Source organism: Danio aesculapii, chromosome 23, assembly GCF_903798145.1.
Source record: "Danio aesculapii chromosome 23, fDanAes4.1, whole genome shotgun sequence".
NCBI classification, from domain to species: domain Eukaryota; kingdom Metazoa; phylum Chordata; class Actinopteri; order Cypriniformes; family Danionidae; genus Danio; species Danio aesculapii.
In genome coordinates, this window is record NC_079457.1 from 36,058,509 (window position 1) to 36,079,955 (window position 21,447).

At 35.1% G+C, this 21,447-nt stretch overlaps 1 protein-coding gene across 1 annotated transcript; it reads left to right on the top strand.

The window, feature by feature from the left end:
* The first annotated feature begins 4,567 nt into the window (after window positions 1–4,567).
* LOC130217642 (NUAK family SNF1-like kinase 1) lies at window positions 4,568–20,896 on the top strand. The gene is made up of 7 exons (XM_056449787.1): window positions 4,568–4,858; window positions 9,651–9,771; window positions 9,860–10,011; window positions 11,735–11,800; window positions 14,942–15,061; window positions 16,960–17,092; window positions 20,162–20,896. The coding sequence occupies exons 1-7, from the start codon at window positions 4,682–4,684 to the stop codon at window positions 20,749–20,751; spliced, it is 1,359 nt and encodes a 452-aa protein (XP_056305762.1). The 5' UTR covers window positions 4,568–4,681; the 3' UTR covers window positions 20,752–20,896.
* Window positions 20,897–21,447: the final 551 nt, after the last annotated feature.

Here is a 21,447-nt window from a genome sequence, read left to right on the forward strand (position 1 = left end):
GTCCCATAAACACGAATGTGCCAAATGAATCACACTTCTGTAAATTAACTGCTGACCCCTCACAAGCTCACAAACGCAACAACAAAAACAGTGTTTACCTTTTTGCTGTGTTGCTGATATTCCATTTTTAGTGAGAGGATTTTTTTCTTACTGTAATAATTCATTCATTCGTTCATTTTCTTTTTGGCTTAGTCCCTTTATTAACCTGGGGTCGCCACAGCGGAATGAACCGCCAAATTATCCAGCAGATGCCCTTCCAGCCACAACCCATCACTGGGAAACATCCATACACACACCTACACTATGGCCAATTTAGCTCACCCAATTCACCTATACCACAGGTCTTTGGACTTGTAGGGGAAACCGGAGCACCCGGAGGAAACCCATGCAAACATGGGGAGAACACAGAACACAAAACTCCACACAGAAACATCAACTGACCCAGCCGAGGCTCGAACCAGCGACCTTTTTGCTGTGAGGCAAACGTGCTACCAACTGCGCCACCATGTCACCCGACAGTAGTAACAATAACAATAATAATAATAATAATAATAATAATAATAATAATAATAATAATAATAATAATAATAATAATAATAATAATAATAATAATAATAATAATAATAATAATAATAATAATATTTTTTGGAACATTTATGCGCATATTTGTAATTCCATTGATTAAAGGAATGTAACCAGTGATTTCTGTGATATTTCTGACATATTTTGACTTATACAACATAGGTTTTACATATGGGAAATCTAAATATCGTCACCTTGGAATTATAAGGTTCTATCTGCGTCCTGAATGATTTTAAGATATTGAGCTTCAAAGTTTTTCCCTTCCATAGCAAACAGTATGTGTGTAACATTTGTTTTTTAAATAAAAAGTCTTAAAATGTTAAAAACTATTAAAAAAACATCCCATAATGTAAATAAGTTGTCATTTAATAAGAATGTCAATAACTCAATTTTGACAAAAATGTCAGATAGAACCTTATAATTCTAAGATGACAATATATTTATGAATTTGTAGGTCACATATGTAACTTGCACGTTACTATATACCACGCCATATATCAGCTTTCTAAATGGAGATATGCAGTGAGAAACACTATGGTTAACTTTACTATACTGTTTTTTTTTTCAGTAAACCTACACTGTAAAAAATGCTTGGTTCCACACAATAAATTTGTGTGGGAAAAACATGAAGCAATTAAGTTAACATATTCATTTTTACAAATTTAAGTGGATTGAACATAAAACAATTATGTTGCCTATAAAAAACTCAACAATTGTGTTGTTTTAGCGAATTCTAAATAAGTAAATTGTCCAAAAAATCTACTTTATTTTTTGAGTGTATGCTGTTATTGGGTGAATAAAACCTTAGTTGAATGATTCCACTGTCTGCTCCATACCCTCTACAGTTATGTATAAACCATAACAAAACCTGTATCATACACTCACCGACCACTTAATTAGGTAAACCTGTCCAACTGCTCGTTAACGCAAATTTCTAATCAGCCATTACTATTGCAGCAACCATGTCTACATGTCTAAATGCATTTAATGCATTTAGCAAATGCAAATGCAGAGGTCAGAGGAGAATGGCCAGCGTGGTTAGAGCTGATAGAAAGGTAACAGTAACTCAAATAACTCACTCGGATGCCACTCCTGTCAGATAAAAACAAGAAACTGAGGCTACAATTTGCACAGGCTGACCAAAATTGGACAATAGATTGGAAGAACGTTGTCTGGTCTGTTGAGTCTCCATTTCTGCTGCGACATTGGGATGGTAGGCTCAAAATTTGGCGTCAACAACATGAAAGCATGGATCCATCCTGTCTTGTATCAATGGTTTAGGCTGGTGGTGGTGGTGGTGTAATGGTGTTGGGGATATTTATTAGCACACTTTGGGCCCATTAGTAACAATTAAGCATCGTGTCAATGCCACAGCCTACCTGAGTATTGTTGCTGACCATGTCTGTTCCTTTATTACCACAGTGTACCCATCTACTGATGGCTACTTCCAGCAGGATAACGCGCCATGTCATAAAGCGTAAATCATCTCAGACTGGATTCTTGAACATGACAATGAGTTCACTGTACTCAAATGGCCTCCACAGCCACCAGAACTCAATACAATAGAGCACCTTTGAAATGTAGTAGAACTGGAGATTTGTATGAATGTGCAGCTGACAAATCTGTAGCAACTGCACGTTGCTATCATATCAATATGGACCAAAATCTCTGGGGAATATTTCTAGTACCGTCTTGGATCTATGCCACGAAGGATTAAAGCAGTTCTGAAGGCAACTGGAGGTTCAACCCAGTACTAGTAGTGCCCGGTAAGTGTATACTGTTAAAAAAAAATAAAGGCAACACTTAAACAACACAATGTAACTCCAAGTGTACCCCTTTATTTTTCCTTTTTTTTTGAGCAGTATATATTTAAACAACAATAACTAATGATTGTTAATGAAACAATTACCCTGCATATGCAATGCTTTTTCTGTCATTAATTTGAACAAAATGTTAAGAATAGTCAATTAATTGTCAACTCTGTTATTGTGATACTTCAGTGAATGTCTCGTTCACTTAAAAATGGTTTTATTTGGTTTCTTGTTAGTACTTTGTGCTAAAGCCTAAAATGTTGGAAAAGGTCAACTCGGCTATTGTCGTTGACAATTGACTGTTATGTATTAAAATAAGTTAAACAATAGTTTGTCACATAATCAAATGTTCCCTATCACATTTAAACATTTTGAATTATTTTACATGTACGATAATTTACATTCAATTGTTCATTTGTTGTATATCATTCCAGTTTAGGAAAGGGAATGGAAAATGCTTTACATGTGTCTGCAATTCTGGAATGAGTCATATGGATGTATGTGAGCAAATGCAGTTGTAGTTTATAATATATTTAAACATATAATGTTGAAGTCAGAATTATTAGCCCCTTTTGAATTTTTTCTTTTTTAATTATTTCCCAAGTGATGTTTAACAGATCAAGAACATTTTCACAGTATGTCTAATAATATTTTCTTCTTCTGGAGAAAGTCTTATTTGTTTTATTTCGGCTAGAATAAAAGCAGTTTTAAATTTTTCAAAAATCATTTAAAGGTCAAAATTATTCGCCCCTTTAAGCTATTTTTTTTCGATAGTCTACAGAACAAACCATCATTATACAATACCTTGGCTAATTACCCTAACCTGCCTAGTTAACCTAATTAACCTAGTTAAGCCTTTAAATGTCACTTTTAACTGTATAAAGTGTCTTGAAAAATAATTATATATATATATATATATATATATATATATATATATATATATATATATATATATATATATATATATATATATATATATATATATATATATATAAATAGGGGGGATTCTGACTAATTCTAATGAAAAAATATCAACACACTTTTGTTTGACATGGCATATATGTGATTTGCACATGAGATTTAAATATGGGTGAAAACAAAAAGGTTGTACTTTCAGCAGCGGCACCTGCAGCATCGACACGAAAGCTTGACTCACTGTCAAATGTGTGTATTTTTTTTTTTCATCAAAATCAAAACCACCTGACACATGGTGTACCACCACCAGACAAAAATGAGTCAATTAAGCTTCTGTGCTGGCCTGCTAATTCTGACGGGCGCTTGCGTGTAAATGGATTTTCATCTCGTTTTATGCTTGAGCAACTAAATGAATGTCAAAGTCTATTTAACTTCTTTTATTCTAATTACATTACAACATCGATGCTGTAAAAGGAACAGTATAAAATGGAAAAAAAGTCACATTAACAGTTCACCGAAAGCTTAACTGTATGAGAAGAAACACTAGCTCTGCAAACTCCCTATTAAAATCAAGCATTCAACAGCCCTGTAATATAAGTAGATTTATACTAAAGGAGTGTTGACTGCTGGATTCAACAGATGTTGTCCTTAAAATAATAATGTAAAGAATAAATAAATAAATAAATAAATAAATATTTTAAAAATATATTTTACTAGAAGGCAATCATCAACCCCTTTGAGTCGCCTTTCAGTGGCAATATACTTTTGAAAACAAAGCTGGAAAGAATATTACTTAACTCTTATACAATTTATCTCTGACTGTGGTGTTCATTGAAGAAGAAAGGCACAAACATCTATGTTGGCTTGAGTGTGAATAAATGATTCAATTTAAGCTGTTAATTTCACATTGTTGTACCTTTTTGTACTTATTTGTTTTTAATGGAAATATTCTAATGTTAGTTATGTAACTGGCTTAATTTTTTTTTTAAGCACAAAATATAATGTTCTTTTTGAACGACAAAACATGTAATTTGAAGCCATTAACTGCAGTCACACTGATGTTGTTTTTGGGAAGGATTGAGGTCAGTAGTCTCGCTTATTACAGTCTGGCTGGCACTGATGCGCGCCACCGCTAATGATTGACAGCATGACTCCGCCCCTCCCACTCACGTCAGCATCTGGTGAATCCCATCAGTGATGCCCGGTCTTTCTAACCCTCAGCATTACCAGATGCTTGAGTCCTCAATCAACACCGTCAATTCTTCGCCACCACTTTTGTCTAAGAAAATATTAAGAAATCTGTCTTTAATTTACCGGACACAGCAGCTAAAACCCGACTGGCAGCGGTCAGGTGAGCTTCACCTCTCCTCTCCATGGAGCTCCAGCAGTTCAGTGCTCCTGCACACTCGGCGGAGGACCAGACCTCATCACGGGTGAAGAAACATCTCCACAAACACAGCCTCAAGCGCCGGTTTGAAGTGCTGGAGACGCTGGGCAGGGGCACCTACGGCAAAGTCAAGCGCGCGGTGGAGAGACAGTATGGAAAGACGGTGAGCCAAATACACTTTGATAATATATAATATATTGTTTATTTATTAATTTTTTTTTTTGCTGCTTGTTTTTTGCTTTGTACAGTTATCAAACATTGATAAGAAAAATCTGTATGAATATTGTTTAGTAGAACAAAATTAGGTTATGGGTTTAACTGTAACGATAACAGTAAAAACAGTGTAAATATATATATATATATATATATATATATATATATATATATATATATATATATATATATATATATATATATATATATAGTTGAAGACAGAATTATTAGCCCCCCTGAATTATTACCCCTCCTGTTTATTTTTTCCACCAATTTCTGTTTAATAGAATAATAACCCATTTCTAAAAATTGATTTATTTTATCTTTGCCATGATGACAGTAAACAATATTTGACTATATATATATTTTCAAGACACTTCTATTCAGCTTAAAGTGACATTTGAAGGCTTAACTAGGTTAATTAGGTTAACTAGGCAGGTTAGGGTAATTAGGCAAGTTATTGTATAAGAATGGTTTGTTCTGTAGACCATCGAAAAAAAAAATTACCTAAAATAGATTTTAATAAATTTAAAACTGCTTTTATTCTAGCCGAAATAAAACAAATAAATAACAAAAAAAAAAAAAAAAATTTTCCAGAAGAAAAAATATTATCAGACATACTGTGAAAATGTCCTTGCTCTGTTAAACATCATTTGGGAAAAAATCAAATGGGGGCTAATAATGACCCTTTATATTTGCAAAGGGTTATTGGTAATTGACAAACGTATTCAATGTTGTGAAAAATCATGATTCAAATTAAAATTATAAAAGAAATATGCAGTGATTTACAAACTGGGGACCCCGAGGGAGTACAAATATATTGATTTTGATTCTGATTTGTTCAACCGCGAGACTAAAAAAGATAAAACTAATTTAGTAACTAAAACTAAAAAAGGGAAAAAACTAATGCTGTAAAATATGTATGACCTTCATTGCAGGAATGATTTTGTTATATGCATTGACACTTTCAGATACATAATTGCGTCATATTTAATGTTTCAAATCATATTTAATGTTTCAAAACCAGCAAACACTGCACAGTTAATTCTGGTGTTCAATTCTGAATTAGTTCACTGCTGTGAGGAAATTTCACCTTACAATTTGCCTCATCGTTGATCGCAGAATACATAATGAAATGTCAGAAGTCATTGTAAAACAAGTTCAGGTGTGTCTGAGAGATGTTGCTAAATGATTGTTAGGAACACATATACCTGTTAGTGTTGATAAACTTTAGAAATGAATATAATCTGCTAATAATACATTTTCATATCATAATTCTACACTGTAAAAAAATCCTGGTTGCCTTAAATTTTTAAGCTAAATCAAATTAACCTTATGAGTCCATTGAACTTATATTATGTTAACCTGACTTAACTTTAATAAGTTACAATGACCTAAAACATATGCTGTCAGGACTAATTGACCATATAATGTTTTACAGTGATGATTATAAAATAATGGATTGAAATGATTATGCTATAGCAGCAAACAAACGTTATGGCAACATTTTGATCAGTGGAGTGGGAAGAACAGACAACAATAAAATAACCTAAAGTAAATATATCAAAATTAATTTAAGTGTTTTATTAACTTAAAAATATTTAAGGCTTAATTTCTCCATGCTGTTAAGATTATCCACCAGTCCTCTCTCAGTTCTGACAGTGTGTCAGTCATTCAGCATGTCTTTACCTCTCAGTTCACCTCAGTTAATAAATCTTGAGGTCATCTAGTAGGTGCTTTGTGTTTTGTACACACATGTCTACAGTATGTTAGCACACTTAATTAAATACTTAACCACTCATTCATCGCTCAGTCTGTCAGTTAACAAGAGATATACCCCAACAGCCTGCTGTCTGCACTCTTTCACAGCCTGAAAACATATCGGATTAATGGAAAAAATGAAGTAATCTCGCTGTCCAATCAGATTAGAGCAGCGGCTGAGCCCCTCTCTCACTATGTCACTCATCTGGACTCAGAGGTGAAGAATTCTGGAATCCAGGAGAGCCGAAGAATTGCTGGGATTCCTGCAGACAAACACTGACGGCATTCAGCAGGAGCCAGGCGGTGTATGCTTGTGTCACAGGGGAGCGAAGCGTCTCTTTATGCCTTCAGACTGGTGTCAGAGTTGCCTGGCAGCTTCCCAGATGGCATTGCCAGGGCTGCCATACAGACACACAGACATGAGATTTCAGTGACGTATGTTATACCTGGAGTTTAATCAGTGGGATATTTTGCTTTACATTTATACATGCGTTTCTTTATTAGCATCAGCAAATTCCACTGGGAATTACATGGTTTACCTTTTAGCTACAGCATGACTTTAGTTAATGAATTTCAAGGAATTTTGGAATTGTAAAAATGTAATGGCTTACAATGGAGCTTTGTGTTCACTGGTCCCAAAACTCACTGCATGTTATAAAGCACTTACAGACCTCAACATGTGCCAGAAACTACACAATACCTTTGTGGTGAAAGTCAAAAAAGAACAATTTGAGGGACTCTTTTTCTAGCTACTAATATTGGCTTCAATGTACTGCTACTACTGATAATAATAATAATTATTGTTATTATAATACAATAATAAGGGCGGCATGGTGGCTGAGTGGTTAGCACTGTCGCCTCACAGCAAGCGGCCATTGGTTCGAGTCCTGGCTGGGTCAGTTGGCACTTCTGTGTGAAGTTTGCATGTTCTCCCTGTGTTGGCGTGGGTTTCCTCCGGGTGCTCCGGTTTTCCCCATAATCCAAAGACATGCGCTATAAGTAAATTGAATATACTATATTGGCTGTAGTGTATGTGTATGAATGTGAGAGTGTATAGGTGTTTCCTAGTACTGGGTTGCAGCTGGAAGGGCATCCGTTGTGTAAAACATATGCTGATATGATATAGGGATGAATAAAGGGTCTAAGTCAAAGAAAATGAATGAATGAATAATACAATAATATTACAGATTTTTTTAAAGTATAACAAATGAATGACATTTACATATAATCATGAGCTTCTATGAGTTTCTTCCTGTAGGATAATATATGGTTTTATGCTTTTCTTCTCACAGTACAACTAAATGCATGTTGGCCACAACACTGTGACTTTGATTTGATGGACATTCTATATGTTTTTCTAATAATAATGACTCATATTCTGTTTACAATTTTTATAACATTTTAGATACATTACAGTTGTGACCCTGGACCACAAAAAATAAGTTAAGTCTTAAGTTTAAGGGTTGGTAGGAATGGCCATTGTATGAGTCAATATGAGTGACCAGTTGCCACAACAATACCACAACAATGCAACACATAATTGGGTTGAGAATGAGTCCAAAAAGTGTGCTTTTGGATGTGAAGGAAGATGATCTTGATTAGTTAATTGAACCCTTTTGCACATAAATTGTAAATACTTCAGTTGGCTCTTTTTGCTAATACCGGTAAATTCATTCCACCAATTTTCCGGTAAGAGGAGTTGTAACATTAGCTGCAATTGCCGAAATGCTGCTCTGTGTGAACGTTCACGTTTAGAACGCGCTGACATGAGACATTTACTCCAGCCAATCAGAACAACCAGGGGCATTCACATTCGAGCTGATTATGAAAATGAACACGTTTGAATCCTTCTCCAGACATATTTAGTTGCTGCCTGTTAGTCAGATTTCATTTCTATGTTCCTTATTGTCAGCTGTAGAAAAAATTATTGATAAAATGCTTATAATAAACCGCGGTTTGTTTACCTGCACACACACTGCAATCAGTTAAAAATGAAGAAGTGCTCTGGGCAGTGCACAAAAAAATCTCGACATGTGAAAGTGTTCCTCCATATGTTTTCATCAAAGTTGTTCACAATACTAATCCATCCACAGGACTTGTAATGTAGTCAAATGTGTAAACATTTAGCTGTGGTTTGCTCTTCTGCCTTTTGATGTCTCTGGGACAAAGCAGCTACATGAATGCTTTTAAATAAAAGCCTGACCCTTATTATGTGTCAAAATACAAGTGCAGGTTTTTAGATGCCATTTCTGGTTAATGATGTCAGAATTTACCGGTATTTGGAATGGATGTGTGAATGGTCTTTTCCGAAAAAATTCTGGAATGTCCTTGCCTGTATGAACAGCGCTTTTTTGAACTAAAGTTTTTCTGGATGTTTACCGATATCACTGTGCGAAAGAGGCTAATGATGGACTGATCAAAAATTAAATGAACGCTTTAGACTACAATATTATCGTTTCAAAATGTAACCATAAATGGTCCGACAGGTTGTAGGGTGACAGTAAATGTATTTTTATCCATTACTCTTCTTACATGACAATAACAAAAAAAAAAAAACACTGGTAGAATATGTTGTCACCTTGGAATCATAAGGTTCTATCTGCATTCTGAATGATTTTGAGATAATGAGCTTCAAAGTTTTTGCATTCCATATAGCAAACAGTATGTGTGTAACATTATTATTTTTTTTAAATAAAAAGTCCTAAAATGTAAACAACTTAAAAAACATCCCATAATGTAAATAAGTTCATTAAAGTCATTTAATAAGAATATGTCAATAACTCAATTTTGACAAAAATGTCAGATCGAACCTTATAATTCCAAGGTGACGATGTGTTTGGAGGACTTTCCAACAGTATTTGTCATGATTAGATTAGGATTTATTATAAAAAATCTTTTCCAGATTTTCAAATAGTTGTATTTTTCATGTCTTGACCCATATGATTCAATAATGAGTTTTTTTTTTATATTGTGTGCTTTAGGTGGCTATTAAATCCATTAGAAAGGAGAGACTGAGGAATGATCTGGACAGAGCTCACATCCAGAGAGAAATTGAAATCACCTCTTCTCTGGTGCATCCAAATATCATCCGTCTGTATGAGGGTAAAACATATAAACTGCATAAATGTTTCATAATGCCAATTCTGCCATTAATGAAGCTAAATATGAATGAAAAGTGTTGTGTGTTCAGTGTTCGAGAGCAGAGAGAGGATAGTGATGGTGATGGAGTATGCGAGCGGAGGAGAGCTGTATGAACACATTCAGGACAAACAGAGACTTTCGGAGGACGAGGCCAGACACTTCTTCAGACAGATCACCTCTGCTGTGCATTACTGCCATCAGGTAAGTGATCCTAAAAATAAAAAAATTAAAAATCCATCTCAAAATGCTATGGAATTTATTACAAATGTTATTTCGTTTTATCAACATTTTACCAGCTGAATGTACCTGAATGCAAATGTATATATTTTTAATATACTATATAATTTTTTTTTTAATATAGATATATTGTATTTTTTAATTTAGGTTGACATCTAAATGATAGAATGTTTTACTCCTACATTTTTATTAGAATAAAATAGTTACTGTTTATAATTGCATGCATCACAATTAATGCTCTAGAACTATAACTATGATGGTAGTTGTAAATTAAAATAATTATTGGAGTAGTTATTCTCATGTGTAGTAATATCTTTTGATCCGGATTCTGCTCTCTAAAAAGGGTTGTGCGATTTGGGATAAATATCTAATTGCGATTTTTCTGACAGATATTGCGATTGTGATTTAATTTTATAGTCAAGCTTCAGCTCAATAATCTGTATCGTAGCTTCTTACTGCAATGAGTGTTAGTTAAAGAAAGAAACTGAAAAAAAATATCAACTTACTCCAACATTTACTAAATTGAGTGTTATTAGCAATACTATCAGTTGATTTTTTTTGCAAGACAATCCTTATATAGCCACCTGCGGTGCTTTTTTGGGTGCTGGTTGCTGTATTTCCTCGTGATGTGGCAACAATTCTGTGAAAGCTCTTACAAATGACCTGTTTTTGCTCAGTGTCTGTGTCTTTGAAACCACAATATTGCCATATTAAAAGTGTTGTTTTTCATTGATATTATTTGTCTGTTAATGCTTCTGAAGCAGCAAATGTCATCATCCCGCACTTTCCTGTTTGTTTGTTTTTTATTGTGTTCCACTTAGTCCGGTTGCGCAAATCTGATTGGGCAGAACGAATGTGTCCTTACTCAATTGGATAGTAAGACTGTCACACACAGATGGCAGTCACGGATTTGTTCTGGGCGGGAGAAATTAAATAATACGCACAGTTGAAGTCAGAATTATTAGCCCCCTTTTGAATTTTCTTTTCTTTTTCAAGTATTTCCCAAATAATGTTTAACAGAGCAAGGAAATTTTCACAGTATGTCTGATAATATTTTTTTCTTATGGAGAAAGTCTTATTTGTTTTATTTCGGATAGAATAAAAGCAGTTTTTAATTTTTTAAAAATCATTTTGAGGTCAAAATTATTAGCCCCTTTAAGCAAATTTTTTTCAGTAGTCTACAGAACAAACCATCATTATACAATAACTTGCCTAATTACCATATCCTGTCTAGTTAACTTAATTAACCTAGTTAAGCCTTTAAATGTCACTTTAAGCTGTATGGAAGTGTCTTCTATAATATCTAGTCAAATATTATTTACTGTCAATATGGCAAAGATAAAATAAATCAGTTATTAGAAATGAGTTATTAAAACTATTATGTTTAGAAATGTTGAAAAAATTTCTCCGTTAAACAGAAATTGGGGAAAAAATAAACAGGGGGGCTAATAATTTAGGGGGGCTATTAATTCTGACTTCAACTGTATATCTTTCATATCGGAGCCTCTTGCGATTAGCTAATCATAACATTTCAAATCATGATTGCGTATCGATTTTGATAAATTGCACAGCCCTACATCCAAATATAATAATTCAGCATGTATGCATAAACCTATTTATTAAATAGTATGTTTGGGATTACATTTTGTTTTTTTTGTATAATATAAAATCTCTTGTTGTTCTTCAGAATGGTGTGGTTCATCGGGACCTCAAACTGGAGAATATACTTCTGGACAAAGACTTAAATGTGAAGGTAAATGGTCGTAATGCAAACTGACTGATTAAGAAATGAATTTGTTCATTGGCATCCATTTATAGAGACTAGTTGTTTGAATCCTTTGAACAAAGCTTTTAAGTAATATATCAAGGGGATAAGACAAAATATATACTAAACAGATTATTACAACAAATATTGCTGCAAACAGGAATTAAGGGGCCAAGGAATAGAGGAAGAATGAGATAATACCAGCCTGATCTCATGACGAAACGTAACTATTCTGTGTATTTGCAAAGAAGTGGCTTATTTGCATAAATTTGTATGATTCATTTGTATAAATTTTATAGTTTTAAAAGCATGTCCACAAACCCCACCTCTAAACCCAACCGTGATTGGAGGATGAGCAAATAATATTAAAATGTACAAATGAATACATATTAGCCACTAAATAAAAAATGTATTGGATGTAAGCATGACAGGGAAGGTCACATCTAATTATTCATTCATTTTCTTTTTGGCTCAGTCCCTTTATTAATCCGGGGATTGCCTCAGCAGAATGAACCGCCAACTCATCCAGAATATGTTTTACGCAGCGGATGCCCTTCTAGCTGCAACCCATCACTGGGAAACATCCATACACACTCATTCACAACGGACAACTTAGCTTACCCATTTCACCTATACCACATGTTTTTGGACTTGTGGGGGAAACCGAAGCACCTGGCGGAAACCCACGCGAACACAGGGAGAACATGCAAACTCTTGCAGTGACCCAGCCGGTGCTCGAACCAGCGACCTTCTTGCTGTGAGGCGATTATGCTACCCACTGCACCACCGTGCTGCCCCACATCTATAGCAAAATAAAAAATTAAAGATATTTTAAGAAAGTTTTAGTCAAAATGGTAAATAAAGTCACTAGTAATATGAGTTATCACTTTTGACCAATTGGATGTGCTATTACCAAAGGATGACATAATGTTTGTATTATGAGGTAATCTTGACATGTTTGGCATCATGCCATCAAATTAGATTAAGTAATAAACAAACAAAAAAAAAATTCTATCTATTTATACAAAATCATATGTTTTGTAGAGCATGGTCTGAAGAGGATGCTATCTTGAATGAAAATCTAACCAAAACGTTAGGTGGAGTTTGACAAAGTAGGTTTTCAGAGAAAATCTAAATTCATAACTGATATATAATTAACTGAGAATTGTGATTTATGACCAAACGGTTCAGAAATATCTCATATCTAGGTGGGACTGTGCGGGATATGTTTCCCCCTACAATTTTAATCTGATTTGATTCTTTTGCGAATGGTCGAAAATTTCCATGGCAGAAAATGACATCTGGGTGAAACTAAATCTCACTCTCTTTCCTTTGGCTTAGTCTCTGCTTTTTATCGGGGGCTGCCACAGCACAATGAACCGCTAATTAATCTTGCAGGCTTAATTGATTTATTTTAAATTATTTACAATTACGATTTATTTATTTCAAATGCTCAAATGTATTTTTGAGGTGAGTTCAGAGTAAAAATCGATTATTGTATGTTGTAATTTCACATGCAACTTTTACTATAGATGTAGTTGATTGCGAAAATATGCAATCAGCTGTTATTATCACAGAACTATTATCCTGATGTTATTGTCGACTGATTAAACTAAATTCGAATTTTGAATTAGATTTTTTTGCATAGCTTATACATGTAATACAACTAGAAATGGATTACTAGAAATGGTTTTGCGCACGAAAATCGACTGGATTAAATCACCCAGCCCTAACTCTGGAACATGTTTTACACAGCGTTTGCCCTTCGTGCCATAACCAACCATTAAGTGTAAAACTTTCAGTGCTAGGAAACACTCACTCTTGAAACTAAATCTTCTTGAGCCAAAAAGAGATCTAGAAATTTTTTACATTTATATTTCAAACGCTATTAGCATAAACATGAATGAGACTTTGAACAGTTGGTGGTGCTGGACAGATATACTGAGATTCCAAAATTGCAGTGGGTAATGTTAATACTCTGGTCTATCTGTGTGCCAAATTTCACAACTTTACCTTACAGTTCTAAAAGTGGACATAGATTCAAGGACAGAAAATTTTAAGAAGGCTCATAATAAACCTGATAAAGAATTGGTCAAGATCAGACAAAATCTGCTTCAAGATCTTCTTGGAATCAGTCAAACATCTCTTGAACTCTGTTTCATTGGATATAATTTTTTTTCCTGAAATTTATGGAATCAGTCTAATCAGTCAATTGATTTAGCATTGTAGAGGCGTCATCACACTGAAATAACGTTATAAGGGAACAATGTTTGCATTGTTTTACACAGCAGCCTTTCTTAGGTCATACCAAACCATATATAGCAATCACTGGATCAGATGACTACAACAAAATAACTGCTTATAACTCACCTCATGCTTTATAGTTGGTAACAGACAGGACTGAAGGCTTGCATTGTCTCTATATGATAACTGAAGGAAATGTGACCCTGGGCCACAAAACCAATCATAAGTGTTTATACACCAGATATTTATTGACGTATGACTGGTTAAAAGAGGACAATATTTGGCCGAGATACAAGTAATAAACAAGCATCTGGAATCTGAGGGATCAACAACAACAACCACAAAAAAAAAAAATCGCCATTAAAGTTATTTAAAAATTGAGTTTTGATATATTTACATTAGGAAATTTAGAAAATATCTTCATGAAACTTAATCTTAACTTAATAATCGAATCATTTTTGCTCTAAAGGAAAATATCAACATATAATTTGGACCCAGACAATGTACTTTAGGTCAATAGATTTTATTTTCTCCCACTGAAATGCAGATTCTGAATGAGTTTCATTCATATTTGAGCACAATTATCACACTCTAGTTGGAAGCAATTCAGCATAGACTTTCACATCCAAAAAGTTTGTTTTAAAGATCTTAAAAGAAATGATTTCAGTCATGTGTGCTGCAAATGTGTGACAAGGAGTGTGATACGATTCATCTTGGCAGCTGAATATGTAATTGTAATTGCACTTCGAAATTAACCTCCTTTCATGTGGAGTTCTGCTATTTTTGAACATCCTTTGTGAATCGGAAATAGATTCCATGAAATGAATAGAAGTAGGTGACCCATTTTAAAATGCAGAGTTGATTTATCTGCTGTGTTTGTTACAGTTAGCTGACTTCGGCTTGTCCAACCGCTACATGAGAGGCCAGTGTCTGGACACTTTCTGTGGAAGTCCACTGTATGCATCACCAGAGATCATCAATGGACTACCATACCACGGCCCTGAGGTGACAATCCACCACACCTGTTTGTCTGATTTTACTCTTTGTGTTACTTGAAGTCAGAATTATTAGCCCTCCTAAATTATTAGCCCCCTGTATATTTTTTTCCCCAATTTCTGTTTAAAGAAAATAAGATTTTTTCAACACATTTCTAAGCGTAATAGTTTAAATGACTGATTTCATTCATTCACTCATTTTCTTTTCGGCTTAGTACCTTTATTAATCTAGGGTGGCCCCAGCAGAATGAACCACCAACTTATTATTATTGGAAATAATAATTATAATTTCAACTGTACGGTGTATTGAAAGCATCCTATTCCCTACAATAGTCTACTAGTATATACAGTAGTACTGTCATTTTGTTTGTCATTGTGTTTGTTTTATGCTAATTGATAAATCCCTTAGACGGATTTTGTTTCTTGGTCATGTATTTAGATGTAACTTTTATTAAATCATTCAGTTTCTTTTTGGCTTAGTCCCTTTAATAAACTGGGGTCGCCACAGTGGAATGAACTGCCAACTTATCCAGCAAATGTTTTATGCAGCGGATGCCCTTCCAGCTGCAACCCATCACTGGGAACACCCATTCAAACATGCAAACTCCAAACAGAAATGCCAACTGACCCAGCTGAGGCTCGAACCAGCGACCTTCTTGCTGTGAGGCGACATCGCTACCCTTTGCGCCACCACGCCGCCCTTTTATTAAATAATAATTTATAAAGAAACATACATGGATTCCACTGTGGATGGCATCTTGTGGTCAGACTCAGAAATTAATTTGGTGCGGAAACTATCACTCTTGAATTATGGGTATTTTCTAGATGTTGAGCGCACATGGGTTTTACACTTGCTGGCACGGTGCATTGTGGGATTGATGTGGGACACCAACAAAAATGTCTGCTCGCTTAATTTCGGATACAGCCATAGATTAAATGCACATTAAATGTTTCTTTCTGTTTCTGTTCTGACTTGCTACATCACATTAGCGAGGTTTTTATCCTTGCATGAAGTCAATCTTTGTTTGCAAAAAAGAAAAAATACCAAAGACGTAATAGATGCATTTTCATTAAGTTGATAGAGGAGCTGACTGTGGTAATGGTAACCTAGCAACCAACCATAAACAAGGCAAGCATAATAGAGTCATGTTCACTACATCAGAGTTTATTCAGCAAATGCAATTCCCTCTCCCTTTATTCACATTAACCATTTTTTGTCCAAAGTCCAAAAAACGCTTCAAGTGTGCATAAAAACTTAAATAAATAAAAAAAAAATAAAAAATAAATAAAAATAAAATAAATAAAAAAACTTAAATCAAAAAGTTGAAATAAAAAAAAGCCAACTGTAGCATTTTTATTACTTATTTCTCATGTGATACTTCAAAATGTGCTGTTACACAGGGTGATGGAAACCTAGCTATTGTTTTAATATGTGTGGCAGATTGTAGACTCAAAATGTAATGACCACTGCTATGGTTGGCTTACATTTTTGCATATTCAAAATTTTCCAAAAATTTGAAAGAACTACTTTTGACAGCAAAGATAGGTTAAAAGTGAATATATTCTCAGTACATATAAAATGATAAAATAATAACAGACAAAGGTGGAGTTCACAGATCCTTAAACCAACCATTTCAGACACATAGAGAAAAAGAGCTGATGCTGTAGTGCACATTATGAGAAATCACAAGTGTTTTTCTGACTTCACATGGATGTAAATCTATTGTAGGAGACATTCAAAACAAAACTACTTAACTTTAACATAGCATTTTAGGGGTACTTTAAGAATTGAAGTCAGGAGCAAGTGCATCTTGTTTTTCACAGGGGCATTTAATACTTTAAATCCAACCATCTGAAGAGTAAAAACATAAATTCTTCTGCATGACGAATGCTCTGTTCATGTCTCAGGTGGACTGCTGGTCTCTTGGTGTGCTGTTATATGCTCTGGTTTACGGCTCAATGCCATTTGATGGTACAAGTTACAGCATCCTTAAAGAGCAGATCCGCCATGGACAATACAAGACCCCAAATATCCTATCAGGTGAAATTCATACACATACATGCACACTTGTACATCTTATGGGGACTTCCCATGGATTAAATGATTGTATATTATATACCTCCGCCTACTTCAACCCTACCACTAATTCCAAACCTCAATGGAAATATTCTGCATTTTCAAAATACTTCATTCTGTGTGCTTTACATTGCATCCGGAAAGTATTCAGAGCGCTTCACTTTTTCCAATGTTTTTTTATGTTACAGCCTTATTCCAAAATGGATTAAATTTATTTATTTCCTCAAAATTCTACACACAATACCCCATAATGACAATGTAAAAAACGATTTTTTGGAATTTTTGCAAATTTATTAAAAATAAAACCTGAAAAACCACATGTACATACTCTAAGTATTCCAGTAAGTATTCACTGCCTTTGCTCAATACTTTGACGCACCTTTGGCAGCAATTACAGTAATAATAATATGATGCCACAAGCTTGGCACACTTGTCTTCGGGATTTTTGCCCATTCCTCTTTGCAGTACCTCTCAAACTCTATCTGGTTGGCTGGGAAACGATGGTGTACAGTCATTTTCAGATCTCTCCAGAGATGTTCAATAGGATTCAGGTCTAGGCTCTGGCTGCATTCATCTTTCCCTCTATCCTAGTCTATCAGTTCCTGCTGCTGAAAAGCATCCCCACAGCATGATGCTGCCACCACGGATGGTATTTGCCTGATGATGAGCAGTGCTTGGTTTTCTCCAAATGTAACACCTGTCATTCACTCCAAAGAGTTCAAATTTAGCCTCATCAGACTAGAGAATTTTGTTTTTTATGGTCCGAGAGTCCAAATTCCAGGCGAGGAATGGCTTCCGTCTGGCCACTCTATCGTACAGACCTGATTGGTGGATTGCTGCACAGATGGTTGTCCTTTTGTAAGGTTCTCCTCTCTCCACAGAAGAACGCTGGAGCTGAGACAGAGTGACCATTGGGTTATTGATCACCTCCCTGACTAAGGCCCTTCTCCCCTGATCACTTAGCTTAGATGGCCGGCCAGCTCTAAGAAGAGTCCTGGTGGTTCCAAACATATTCCACTTACGGATGGTGGAGGCCACTGTGCTTATTGGAACTTTTCCCCAGCTTTGTGCCTTGAGACAATCCTGTCCCAGAGGTCTAAAGTCAGTTCCTTTGTCTTCATGCTTGGTTTGTGCTTTGACATGCACTGTCAACCCTGGGACCTTATATAGACGGTGTATGTCTTTTCAAATAATGTCCAATCAACTGAATTTACCACAGGTGAACTCCAGTTAAGCTGCTGAAACATCTCAAGAATGATCAGTGGAAACAGAATGTACCTGAGGTCAATTTAGAGCTTCACAGCAAAGGCTGTAAATACTTATGTTCTTTTGGTTTTTCAGGTTTTTTATTTTTAATAAATTTGCAACAATTTCAAAAAAATCTTTTTTCACATTGTCATTATGGAGTATTGTGTGTAGAATTTTGAGGGAATAAATGAATTTAATCCATTTTGGAATAAGGCTGTAACATACAAAAATGTGGAAAAAGTGAAGCGCTCTGAATACTTTCTGGATGCACTGTATGTGCCATATGAGACAATTTTTGAACAATTCTGAAATAATGTCATCTTCACTGCTCAACAGTTGAAGAAGTTTTTGTCCCGTCTATACCATGCTACCAGAACACCTTTTCCACAAAAAACTAAGGCATTTCAACAAAAAACATTATTTTGCAGAAAACACACTGATCAAAATTAGAGAACAACAATGACTGTAGCATGGAAAACGATTACAGCAAATTTTTTGAAGGTTACAACAGTCAGCAATTAGTAGGAAGTCTGGACAACCTGCTGCCGGAGGCTTTCAAACACTTTAGAACGGCCCACCATCTTGCAGAGTCAGTGAAACTGGAAGTTAGGCTGCCAGTTAAATAGGGGTTGACAGATAATCGGGGAAATTAGCACCAGGTGCCAGATTAACACCAATAACTGGGAGGTATCTGAAAGTGTTCTGTAATTTTGATCAGTGTGTTTTCTGCAAAATAATGTTTTTTGTTGAAATGCCTTCATTATTTTGTGGAAAAGGTGTTCTGGTAGCATGGTATAGACGGGCTCTGCACTATATATATATATTATACTTAATTCTGATTGATCACGACATTCCATGGTATGTTGTTCTATAACTAATAATACAGGCTCATCCAACTACTATAAATCATCTTGAATGTTAACGACTAAAGTCACATACATATCATATGCTTATCTGTCACACTACTGTAATTGAATGTTTGGCACCATCTTGCCACTGAATAATATGTAGGTTATGTAGGTTAGACATATTTGTTTTTCTCAGCTTTACATTTAATTAAAGAGTTAGTAAATTATTACAGCTCAGATCAATGTTTTGTGTCTAATTGTTTAGTTTTGTGACAAGTAACCATGTAAAAATTGGAAAATGTACATATAGGCAGTTGCTTATTATATGGCTCTCTGGAATACTCGATTCTGATTGGTCAGTTGCGACGTTCCAAGGTATGTTATTCTGAGATAACAACTGCTGAATCTAATAACGCAAGCATATCTGAGTGCTTACGTAAAATCATCTTTACCATCAGTGAATACGTTCACACCTTATTTATATGCTTGTCTGTCACACAACCGTTTTTGACTGTTTGGCACCATCTTGTGACTGAATAATTTGAGGTTAGTGTATGCTCCATTCAGCCATTTTCATTTATGTCAGTTTACCCTTTAATTAAAGAATTTATAAACTATTGTGGCTCAGAACAATGTCTAAGTTTTACCTTCTGTGGCAAGTAACCATGTAAAAAGTGGGATAAAATACATTCAGGGAGTACAAATTTATTTATTTTTTTCAAAATAAAGCCCTTCAGTTTTATACAACAGTATGTCTAGCTTTATTGTGCAATAACAACTGCCTGGATGTACATTATCCATTACTTAAAGTGGTTTCCCCATGATTGCAACCCAATTAACCACTTTCAGTGCTATTTCATTTATCAAACAGTTTATTTGAATATCTGTCCACCAAAATAACACCACAAGTGAAGATTTGCCCTGATTCTTCTTACAGGAGCTTGTTCATTGATCGAATGGATGCTCACAGTGAAAGTGGAAAACCGAGCCACTGTTGAAAACATCGCCAACCACTGGTGGCTGAACCTAAACTGTCCCAGACTCCCAGATACAGCATTCTCAAGATTCACAGAAAGTAAACCCTGCGCCTCGACATTAACCAGGAAGAAACCAAAGGACAGGGCATTCACCACAAACAGCAACTCTGTTCTTCTGTCAGCCATTGAATCGTCTACCCACAACCAACCCATGAAACATCCAAAGAAGGGCATCCTAAAGAAGTGCTACACTCAGGTTGAGTATGCAGACAGGTCTGGGTTTACTGGGACTAGTGAAGACATGGACAGAATGGGCACAGATAACAGTAGGAGGAGAAGGGGTATACTTAAGTGTAACGGAAAGTTCTCTGGTGTTTCTCCAAACACATTGGCTTCTACATGGTCGTATGGTTTCAGCAAACCTAACTATGACTGTGATGGAAGCGAACAGCAGGAGATGGAGTTTGAGATCAAGATCTGCCTGCGGAAAATACATGAGTCTACAGGACTGGAGTTTCCCCAGAATAGATATTTTGATAAGGTATGCTGACTGTGAAGACAGTGACATTGATTCACTGGTAAACATTCCTTTTGGCATTAGATTCCATTTTCACTAAATCACATTTTTGTAGTTAAATGGAGACAATAACAGTACAATGTATAATGTTTCAAACAAAGTTTACTGACTTTTTTGGCCCACAAAATATTTAGTGTGTGTTAGTATATGTGATCCATTCCAGAATTGTGGGAACATTTCAAGCTTGTTCCATTACCTTTCCTTCATTAAAAATGAGAATGTAAAGTAAACTTAATCCATTATTAATGAAATTTTATTCTGTTACTAATTGTTGTTTAACTTATTTTAATCTATTACTCAATTCAATTCACCTTTATTTGTATAGCACTTTTACAATGTAGATTGTGTCAAAGCAGCTTCACATAAAAGATCATAGTAAATTGAAACAGTGTAGTTCAGTTTTTAAAGTTTAAGTTCAGTTCAGTTTAGCTCACTTCAGTGTGGTTTAATAATCATTACTGAGAGTCCAAACACTGAAGAGCAAATCCCTTGATGCGCAGCTCTACAGATCCCGAACCATGCAAACTAGTAACGACAGCGGCGAGGAAAAAACTTCACCAATTGGCGAAAGTGAAGAATAAAAACCTCGAGGGAACCAGGCTCAGATGGTGATGACTATTTCTCCACTGGCCAAACATCTTGTGCAGAGCTGCAGTCAAACACCGGAGG

Excerpts from the sequence above, each read along its gene's own strand:
- LOC130217642 (XM_056449787.1), top strand. The coding sequence starts at position 4,682 with ATGGAGCTCCAGCAGTTCAGTGCTCCTGCACACTCGGCGGAGGACCAG. Across the intron at positions 15,062-16,959 it reads TACCATACCACGGCCCTGAG|GTGGACTGCTGGTCTCTTGG; the intron begins GTGACAATCCAC and ends TTCATGTCTCAG. Across the intron at positions 17,093-20,161 it reads GACCCCAAATATCCTATCAG|GAGCTTGTTCATTGATCGAA; the intron begins GTGAAATTCATA and ends TTCTTCTTACAG.